Source organism: Macrosteles quadrilineatus, unplaced genomic scaffold, assembly GCF_028750875.1.
Source record: "Macrosteles quadrilineatus isolate MER2022 unplaced genomic scaffold, UCM_ALF_1.0 Scaffold_8__2_contigs__length_117827958, whole genome shotgun sequence".
Lineage (NCBI taxonomy): Eukaryota > Metazoa > Arthropoda > Insecta > Hemiptera > Cicadellidae > Macrosteles > Macrosteles quadrilineatus.
Genome location: NW_026542601.1, coordinates 66,884,548 through 66,896,302, shown reverse-complemented (window position 1 = coordinate 66,896,302; position 11,755 = coordinate 66,884,548). Strand labels below are relative to the sequence as shown.

The 11,755-nt window shown below is 32.8% G+C and overlaps 1 protein-coding gene across 2 annotated transcripts in view; it reads left to right on the top strand.

Annotated features, from left to right (window-relative positions):
• The first annotated feature begins 936 nt into the window (after nt 1–936).
• The window catches only part of LOC129001660 (uncharacterized), a 52,341-nt gene continuing 41,522 nt past the window's right edge, over nt 937–11,755 (top strand). For both annotated transcript variants that reach the window (XM_054429035.1, XM_054429034.1), the window contains exon 1: nt 937–1,072. In XM_054429035.1, the coding sequence (XP_054285010.1) occupies nt 947–1,072 (126 nt within the window). In that variant the 5' untranslated portion in view covers nt 937–946. The remainder of the gene's footprint in view (nt 1,073–11,755) is intronic.

The following is an 11,755-nucleotide window of genomic DNA, read 5'->3' as shown; positions in this document are numbered from 1 at the left end:
TTTAAAATTCGATGCGGAATAGCAGAGAGTTGTTTGTTGACCTACACGAAGTCTATACAGTATTGTACACAAGATAATGCGATCGTTTAACGTATTTTCGACTCGCATTTGAGTTAAACAATGCACTCATTGAGGATTTCAGGAAGTGAATCAAAGGCATACGTGACTCAAACATAAGTAAAAATAGAATTTGCCTGTATACGAAACAAAAATAGCAACAAAAGTTTAAAAAAAATATAAAACCAGTAAACACTAATCAATTAGGCTTTCAATAATTAATTTTTATGAACATTGTGTTTTACGTCACTTCAAACTTATACAATTTCTGAAAAAATTAAAAATTAAAAAGAACTAGCTAGGGCTTACTAGTTTGTAAATTAGGAATCAAATTAAGTCCCTAAAATTACAATAAACAAATTCACAAAAAGGCAGCCACCCTAAAAAAAATTATGAACGTATATATAAAGCAGTTCACTGGAATTAACCTACCTTATAACATATACGTTAATCTAAAATTACCAAATTCGCAATACAGAAACCAAACCCCGATGAAAAGATAAGAAGAAAAAACTCTATTGAACTCAATGCTTAATATAATAATTTTAAATACCAAAAATCTCATATTTAAGTACATGCAAATCAAATTTATACTGAATGTTTGTTTAAAGTTATACGTAAACCATAAAATAAGGAATCAATGGGTAGGAATACATATTTAAACAACTATTCCAAATTATGCAATTAAAATAAACCAAATTAATAACACCGCAAACCTTGAAAAGGTGGAAAGCGAAAATTTGAACTCTGACCTTTCTCGGAGAGAGGATCTGTTACCTAACTGTTATCAGTGATAAGGGACGTCCTCCAGGGGGGGGGGGAGGCAGGAGCAGGAGATGGGAGAAGGATCCGCGCCAGTCGTCGTCCTTTGGTCCTGGAGTCAGGAGCGATGAGTGTCCTGTGTGTGTGTGCGTGTATAGTCGCGCTAGTACATGCTGGGGGAACCATCACCAACCAGGATGTCGTCCTTCCACCTAGGGACTCTGATAGTGCTGAATACACCGACCTGCCACAGGTAGGGGTTTAACATTTAAATACCTAAAAATTCCATGAGGACCTAATAAAAAAATGCTAACGTAACTGTAATAAAAGTGATTCGACTTTTTACATTAGGTGACAGCTGGGTTTTCAATAGATGAATCCTGATTTTAAATAAACGGGTTTATTTAAATACATTTAAATAAAATAAATGGGCTACCTGAAACACTTTCAAGTAAACTAGATTTTTTCTGGTTTGTAGGATGTATTCAAATAGACTGTCAAAATATACTACATGTCTTCCTATAGTACAGACACTTAATATTGATAAAAAAAATAAATAGACATTAAAAAACCCTTAGTTCACGTAAACATTGGTCTTGTATTTTATACTGTAACCTGAAGTAGAACTTTTAAATAGACCGTTTAAAAAATTCTAGCACTGACGTGATCTTGATTATTGAAAATTTTTAAGAATGTTTAAATTCCTGAAGTACTGTCAAATAGTCCTGATTTTTTTAAATTTTAAATAAACGGTCAAGTAAATGTAGTACTTGTATGTGATGATTGTTCAACTTTTACGGTTGAATGTGAAAACTGTCTTGTTACCTAGGTTAAAATATTTATTTTGCCTAAAAGCTGTTACAAGATCATGGAATCACACAACCACTTGGGTATTGAATTTAAAATATAAGTCTTTATAATATGTAGTGTTGTAAAGTGAGACTGTTTTTGAATTAGGCGATCACTAGCATTTTAAACATACGCTTAAAATACCTATAATATAATTAAGTTATCCCAATTTTTCGTACAATGACAACTGGAGTTTTTAATTTTAAATAGAATGTTAAAAACCAGTATTACTTTTAAGACCATTTTTCTATTAGTTGACCACTAGGGATTTTTAAAATGCAAATATAAGGTTAAAATATCTGTAGTAGTATCAAGTGATCGTGTTCTTCAGTTATCCAACCAAGTTTTTAAAATATATTTTGAATAAATGCTTATAATACCATGTAGTTCTGTTAAATGATAAAATTTTGTTTAGGTGAATAGTGTTTTTTTATGTATTTTTTTATCATCGGATTTGATACTGTTGTCAAGTTTATGACTCATGGCTCTTTAATTTACAGATACAGCGCGTGATCCAAATTAACCATTTTGACATTTTGTTTTAATTATTGTTTGTAGTAAAATCTACATAAATAGAATAAATGCAGGTCAAGCAGGCCAATAAAGCGATACAAAGTCGTATTCTATGTATTTGTGTATGATACGAAAAAAATACAAGCGAATATTAACATACACAATACCCATGGTACACACATTTTAACTACAAGGCATTGTTCCATTATAATCTAGTTTTTAAAACAAGTAAATTGAAAATAAAAAAATAAATAAACTAAATGTCAGCTGTCTTAAAAATAAAAATGATAGATACAAAATAAATAAGTGAACCCCAAGTTCTTAAACTGTTTATAATATGCCTACAAATACAGAAATATAATGTTAAAGTGGTGTATCATAAATCTAGGTATGTTAACCCATTACTCAATATAAATTCATAAATATTACTGGATATAATTTATTCATCATAAATATAAGTACAATTTTAGAAGTATCCTCACTAACATCACGAGGACAATTTATTTTTTGTAAAAAAAACCCTAGAATCGTATTAATAGTCAGCAAATAGAATCGAAATTAAAGCAATAATTGGGGTTTTGATTTTTAAATAATTCTGGGAAACTATTTTAAAGTAATACGAAAACCAGCCTATAAACAGTTTAATATATTAGTTTAGAGTACTTTTTATTCTGTTTAACGAAGTTTAGGATTAATTACTAATTCGAAGTCGAAATTGCTGTCAGAATGTGTAGACTTGTTTGGCGGCTTGTCCATGCACCGATTAACACGAAAGTATATGATAATGGCAGCCGATTATGAGACATAACATTAATGGAAGCACTGAAATGTTCAGTAAATGGCCCACTCTGGTTAATGCGCTTTCTTTGTAAATGGCCAACAAAACAAATTTACAACCATTAGCAGATGAGGACAGAAACTGTGTACATTGCATGTAAGATACTATGACAATATCCAAATTTAAAATTTTAAAACACATTAATTGTCTACATTTGTATTGGTTTATTAAATCTTAGTGTGAAAATAATTGGGACTTTCCTTGTTTCTGTTATAATTAATTTCACTCTCTTGGGTCATGTTTTGTTATATAAACATTAAATTAATATTTTTGGTTATTAACCGATCAGAACCCTATAAAATATTTAGAACAAAATTTTTACACAGACTAGAATGTAAATTAAACTATTCTAAACAGAGTAAACTGCCAAAGATTTAAATTTTACTCAAGATTCTTACTATTTAATATCAAAATTAATCATATGTATTTAGAATTATAAAACTGTTTCGACTTCTCTATTGCAGTACTAAAATTGTCTACAAATGTTGTGAAACTCCTCATCAATATTGTATTTTGTATTTCAGAAAAAAAACCTTGTTTGATTTTGAAAGTTTGTATTTGTAATAAATTATCCTGATTAAAATCCCAGCTGATCCAATTCGGTAACAAAGCTGTAATATAATTCGTTTTACACTCATCATTCACTCATCTTCACCCTTGGTATGTCAGCGTCATATTTATGTAATCTATTCTAAAAAAATGATGGATAAATGTTACAACACTCCGATACAATTTGAGGTACTAATCACATGCTTCTCAAGAAAACTAACTATCTACATCACGCGGCCATCACAATTAACATCAATTAACGACAAGCATCAAGCCTCATCATCATTAATCGTTCACAATTAACCGTCAGATCCATCACTTGACATTGAACTTGAAGCAATCGTTGAACCCCGTCTTGCGGAAGCACAATTAATGTTTTCTCCCAGTTTGGTCAGAGTTATCCGGAAGAATGGTTCATTAAGATCCTTTCCCTCCACACCACCATTTGGCTCAATGGCACCCCATTAGCCATTCGCTATTACCATTACTTTCCTTTGTTTAATTAATGGCCCATGTCTGTGTGTTCTGGAGGGGGTTATGAGTATAGAGTTTGGACTTTTACTTTTGGCTGGAGATAAACCTGTATTGTTTGAGGTCAGTCGTAGTTTTTAATATTATAATAAATTTGCCGTTAATCAATGAAGCTAACTATAAAAATGCAGTAAATCAAAAGCATTCCACAAAAGCTATACATATTGAAAAAGTTAATTCCTCCACCAATTCTGGTGCGCGTCACAAACTTTAATTTAATACAATTCTTCTTGTTTATCCGCTATTTTTTGCAATTTTTTGCCTCAATTTGATTAAAACTAGAGGTCATACAATAGTACAGCAGTTGGCTTGTTTATGGATATATTTTGATCAAACTTGGCGGATTTATTTATTTCATACTAAGCTATTGATATTTTTATAAAAAACACACTTTATTAGTTTCCTTGTATATGCTAACCTAGGTATTCGTTAAACATACATGTTAATTTAATAGATTAATTGAAAATCAGTCCAGGAAAATGGTTATTCGCTAAGTCGGCAGGTTTGCTGCAGCGGGGGTATTTATAAATAAAGGTATTCTGCACATCTATCGGCAAATATCTTTCTAACAGTATGCGTAGATTTTCCCTGCAATGCACACGAGCTGAGAAAAAAGGTTTTAAAGAAACATGATTGCCTATTAATATATAGATAATTTATTATATTTTGATTCGATTAGTATGGTTTACACTATTAAGATAACACGTTCACTTTCTCAGATTGATAACACTATAATGTTATTATCAAAAATCTGTTTGCACGGCATATGTCTAAATAGTATGTTTTAAACTTTAATACAATACAGTAGTTAAATAAAGGAGTAGTCTATTAATAAGAACACGTTGAAACTTCGGAGTACCAAAAGCTTGATGAAGAGTTAAAGTTTTCCAACCAAGGGAGCGATAATTTATTACAGTTCAAAGCCCAAACACCAGAGTAAGGATTACACTTTCGTTTTACTGATTAGAGAAATTTCATAACTGTTGTAATAAAATCTGCATCTCCAGAGAAAGGACGGAAGTTGAGGATGAACCGCGGAACTTACAAACCACAACCACGGAACTTACAAACCACAACCACAGAACGGCGTGTGGTTGTAATTAAATCTGCTGACGGTTTGAATTTAATTATTTTGAAAAGAGTTGTAAGTTAGAGGTACCATTTATAAAATAAGAAACAATTTTCACTTGAAATGCAGTTGAAATTAAGGTAAAAGGTAAACAAACGTTATTAAATTGTCAATTATCAAAGTCAAATAAATAAGAATAGTCAATTTCAGTACATTTCAACGACTATTTATTTACTCATTTTTCAATATTAAAACATGTGATAGTTAATCTTCACAAATAAGTTATAGCACAAATATAAAGATTAATCAATGGTCATACATATGTATGAAATTAGTCATATGTATGAAATTAGTCATTAACAAACGTATTATTAGATGATTAGAAATGAAAACTCCTATAAAAAAATACACCACTGAAAAAGGATTTTGTTTTTTAAACAAAAGGCTCATTTTAGAAGTCACCACTTTTATTAATTGCTTATTCCTATCCCACAAAATAGTTAAACAGTTTTGCCACAACATTAACATACTATTTGCTGTATGGAAATATTTAATCCATATTTTATTTTAACTTCAACAATGAAAATTCGCATCCATTAAAATGAATCCGTGAACTGTGTACAAGATGTACAGTTATTTTAAAATAGAAAGCAGTGCAGAAATTAACGAGTTAGCACTAGAATGGTTGTGACAGATCCTGTATTGTAGACATGACCGTGGCATTAACCTCCCAGGATGAGGCTAGACTCATCATTGTTATACAAGACAAGACATCCTTGACCGTGACCAAGGATATAAGGAGCTCAGCAGGACCTCTGTCTATCCGTCTGTCTGTGAAATGAGTCAGTCACCTTTACATCTCACGATGTTTTTCATTTCTTCTCAATTTCTTAATTTCACGCTGCGATTTTCAAATAGAATTCTCGTGTCTTAGCGTAACATTGCGTTAAAGCTTTGACGTTAAAATTTACGTAACTATTCTTTTTCTGTAGAAGGTCGTTAAAAAGTAGCTAAAGGGAGTAAAAGATACAGAAAATTAAAGACTATATTTTTGTCCTATCTAACCTATGTTTAGTAATTATCATGGAAAACTTATCATTTATTTATTTCTCAACGGTTTACACCAGTTTACAAAAATGGATACAATGTTAATAAGATGGCTAAATTCATACAACAGTAAAAGTGGTAACAGCAAGATTATAATAGAAAATTAACACGTTTTAAAGTAAATAGATGCTATCAATCATTACATTTTTACATTTTTTTCAATCATGGATAACTTTTTTAATGTTCCAGTAAGCGTAACACTGATTCTTTAAACATGTTGTATTTAGGCTATAAAATGCTTTTAGTAACTTAACAAAGGGTATCTCCTTGACTCGAGCCCAAGTCACAAAAAATTAGTGAGGGGTATAAAGACAGTCTTAACCCATGTTTGAAGACGATTGATGAAAGATTTTTTTCGTCATCATACCCAATTTTTCACAGAGCATACCTAATAATTCACAGAGCAAGAATTGTTTTGTATACGGAAAATCGTTATGTATTATTTTTTTATGCATCAGTTTTTGATTAATTACTGCTAGTGTACTGACCACAGTTATCGGTTAGGAACCCGGTTACAATACTGTAAATGTACAGCAGTACAGCTTAAATAATTACAACGATTAATTACAATCGATAACAGGAATCTGCATCTAACTAACGTATTCTCGATAAATTATATTGTTTACAATCGAAGTTTACAAGTGAGATTCATTCACAGCTAATGGTTCTTTTGGCTCCAACTGAATCCTTTTTACCTCAGCGACAAAAATAACTTTTTACCCCCCATAAATGACGTATTGAAACCCATCATTGTAGATACAATTATGACGATAATTATTTTTCCACAGCATTCTCATTTACGTCACAACGACCGAGATAGTAACGAGGTCCGCATCTTGTACCGTCGTTGTCGTTGTCGTTACAATAACGTCCACGGGTCATAACACAAACGACCAACGACCAGTTACTGCTAATGTCAACTGCTGCAGTTACCCAACAACGACCGAGTCATTGTGTTGAATTATTCAGAACAGTGAATGGGCGAATGTAGAGTGAATGGATGAATAATGAAGTGGGATTTGGTGTAGGTAATCTGGAATAACAAGGGTATAAAGATTACGTTTACTTACCTACTAATTTCTCATGGTTTTGAAATCAAGAAGGTATTGGCTTCCCTTACTAGCTTTGTCCTCGCCAGTGTATCTCCTTCATCAAAGCCTTCATGTGTTCATGTTCTTTGGATACTTAATCCCTACAACTCTTCTTTAAGCGTTTAGGGTGTCATTTTCCATTTGGACTGTCATTAAATATTTATCTAGCTTCATTTCCCCTCTTCATTAAATGTCCGGACAAAACAGTTGTCTATTTTTCAATAACCACGTCTGTAGTTTAAATCTTCTTACCAGGAACATTGAGGGAATAGGACCAGAGTAAACTGTTAAAAAGATACTTTTGCTACAGTTACCTAACAATGTACATGTTCTCTCACTGATTTGAGAAAGCAAAGTGGCCAATTCGCTCATCAGTGAGACAATGTTAACATTGTCCAAGTACATTGTCAAACATACATTGTTAACATTGTCAAATGTTAACATTGTCTCACTCTAATTACTTTGTCTCACTCACTCCAGATTTACAACGTGAAGGCACGAAATAGTGAGCGTGTATTATGCAGACAAGGTCGTATGCGCGTGAAATACGTTGGCAGCACTGGCTGTAAATCAGCTGGTCAGCTGTTGTACTTTTGTATCATTAAATATAATATTAAAAGTTCACTTCTGTGTAAAAATATGCCACGTTTCTTTACCAATTTATTTGTTTTATGGTTACTGTAGGAAAAATATAATGTGCAACTCGAGTGCAAAGTGCAATTGCCTCACTCAAGAAACCATTCCTCACTCACCTACGGCTCATGAGTAAGTATTTCTCTCGAGTGAGTCAATTGCTCTTTTTGCTCACTAGTTGCACAAATAACTATTTCCCTACAGTTACCTAACAATGTACATTCTCTCACTGATTTGAGAAAGCAAATCGGCCATTACTTTGTTTACTCCAACGTGAAGGCACGTTTCTTTACCAATTTATTATATTTTACATACATATTATATTTTATATGTATGGATTTCTCTCGAGTGAGGCAATTGCTCACTTTGCTCACTAGTTGCACAAATAACTATTTCGTAAAAAGATATGTCTGGCAAATAGGAAAGAAACTTTTTGTGTCAAACCTTTTGTAGTCATCTAAAATGTTAAGCTCCAGATTATTCAACCCTTCATTTGAAGAATTTGTAAAAACCAAACTGTAAGCTGGGAATAGTCAAACAGCAAAATGTTGTATACAAGTACCTAATTGATGTAAGGTTACACTTTGATACAACAGTACCACATTTACAGAAATATATTTACTGTAGATCCTACTTCTTGGCACAGTATGGCTTGTATCATTGACTATATATACTTGAAGGTATATATAGTCAATGCGTGTATCCTTCTAGATCATCTGCAACTCAATATTTGATAACATGTGCAACACATCACACAATAGTTCGCTAATGTTGTAGCGAAGCTCGGTCTCCAAGTTTCAAAACACACCTAGTGTAATGTGTAATTCTACTAGGTGTACGTATGTGCACACACCGAGTTTTCTCATGGTAACCACAAGCAAATAGCGCGGATCTCCCACAGAAGCCGAGTAAATTTTGATAACCGCTCTTTCTCAATCCTGCACGCTTTCGACCGTTTCCCACCTCGGTCCCTTACTCCTCGAGTCCCGTCCTCGGTCCCGTAATGGTCATCTGATGACAGATCCTCACGAAACCGGCGCTATTTTCGGTTACACTTTCCTGACTGTCGTAACCATTTTTTAGATTAGTTTTTGAAAGTTTAATTTAGTTTGTTTCGTTTGGCTTGATGAAAAATGTGGTATGTTGGCGGTGGGAAGTGTATTAAAGGCTAAAATGAATGTAGAATGAGTAAATTATAGTTTGGTTACGTATAATGTCAGCTATATACAATTTATACGAAAACTGGGTTTCGACTAAACAGGATAAAAATAACACCATCATCAAACCCTTCCCTAGCTAATTTCTAATAAATAAAATAAATCTAGCTATTTTCTAGTTTGTAAATTATTATTTTGAAACGCAATCAACATGAGAAGGGAAAATGGCACAATCACCACGACATAATTATACCTATCTGATCACATATTCTTACTTTCGATATGCGTTATGTAACTGAAGATGTAGCGTGAAGCGTTACGATGATATTATGTTTATGTAACGCATCAGCAACGCATGATGCCTCGTGAATAACTATGGTGATTGGGAGTAAACAAATGCATAAAACACAATAGGCAGAGTGTGAGCAAACTCAACATTGTTAGCTTTGGTTTCATCCAAAAGTTTCTTTAACGATCACGTGATACTTTGAGATGACTGTAAAAATTATAAAACTAAAATTTAGGATTCCTCACTACACCCATCTCCTCGTTCATTTGGTCATGAACCACGAGTGATATACATATATATAAAAAAATCGGATAGGTAGGCCTAACCTATATTTCTTATGTATATGATCAATACCTTTCTCTAATTTTAATATACGTGCCCAAACTCATAAGCTAATCGAAATAAAAATGACGCTGCAATTGCACACAACAAGCCAGAGGTAACACATTGTTGACGTCATCCCCGCTAACGCGTGCTCATTGTTGCCGCCAAATCTTCAGATCTCCCGCCTGAAGCGACTGCCCGCGATATGCATATTGGACTATTCGTCTGATGATATCTGGTCAGTCACGCCTTAGACGCGATCTGGGCCAAACATTCGTCCATCGTATTAGTAAATTACCCGAGGAAAGTAGGGAAAGGCCCTCCTCGCCTTCAAATCACTTTCTCGTGCAATTTTGAAAACGACACTTGCCTAGGTGTGTTTGTATAGAGGTCAACCGGACAGTGTAACCGGTTGGATTGCGTTGGTTATGTAAGTATCATTTAACTCAAGTACTGAGGAGTAATCGTAAGACCCATAGAAATAGGTTTAATTAACTAATTATAGTAATTATAAATGGTGTAGGTATCGTTCCAATATAAATTGTTTGGAAATAGTGGTAGTAATAACAGAGAACTGGAAATCGGTTGGATAAATAACGTACAGTCCATTTTAAACATAATCTATACTTATTTAATACGCAAGCAAGTTTTTTGTGACAATTACTCCTCCAAAACTACTGAACTGATTGACATGTTTTTGGTGTCATTGGAAAGAGCGTAACGTGAAGTTGTGCAGGAAACTTTCTTTTTAGGGAAATAATGAGAGAGTGAGGCCATGGAGCCCTTTAAAGTTTCGTATTTCTCCATAAGATTTGGAAACAAAAATTGTTATGAAACTCCAGCTGTTGTCACAAATCAAAAGTGAGAAGAAGAGCATATGATAATTGTAAACAGTCAATAAGTTTGCTAATTTAACAGTTTGCTACACACAATTTACTGACTTGGTTAAAATGAAATATTTACTATTTGAATTGGGGTTGGCGTAAATATTACAATGGAAAAAAGTGAGAGAGCCTTGATCATTTGATATACTAAAAAGAAAACTGAATTTCTTAAGAACACTGTGCTGCATTTCTTAGTAATCATTGAAAGAGCCGATTAGCAAACCATGAAAACATGGGAAAGTCATAGAACACCAGCAAGAAATTTATAATCGTTTTTATGGACAACCTAATGTGGCTATGTGTAAGGCTATTTGTATAAAACACGAAAAATAACAAGATCAGCTTTTGAAAAATGATAAGATAGCCTATTTAAAAAAAATTTGATTATATAGATCTTGTACATCTTGATTATTTCCATAATCTTTGAGTCGAGTCTTTTAAAGTCATCAGAAATTATGACTGTTATTTTTTTTTAAATAACCCCTGTAATACTTAGCAATTGCTCGAATTCGAGCAACAGGTACACTAGTTATATTTTAAATTCTAAAGGTAACGTTAATTTATTGTTCATCAATACATTTTCCTAAAATAGCCCATAACCTGTTTTCAACATTTCAGTCTTGTTACAGAACAAATTAAGTTTATTAAAACATAATTCCTTCCTAGTACATTTTCGTAAATGTAATGATTTTTTTGTCATTTTGGCTTGCATTTTGAAACATCCACTATTGTAAATAAATATTTCAAAAACATTTAATTTGTTTACGTCTTGTATTAATGAAAAATAATTTGCGAAACTATATAAAAATCCATGTGGGAAAAGACAGGTTTAAGGTGCTTTATGTGGACAACTATAAATGGTACAGCCATGTTCTAAATGTCTATTTTGGACTTTCTGAAACCGGAATGTGTTCCTTTTTAAAACCAATTACATCCAAAAACTCCGAAGTTTTCTATGGACACTCTGAATGCACTTAGTAAAATAAAAGAAATATTGCAACAAACAGCCAGAGGGATTGGTTCAAGATAACAACTCCTATTAGTCCACAACACGTAATCCTATCCTTATCCATTAATCATAACGAACCACCTTCCACAACCA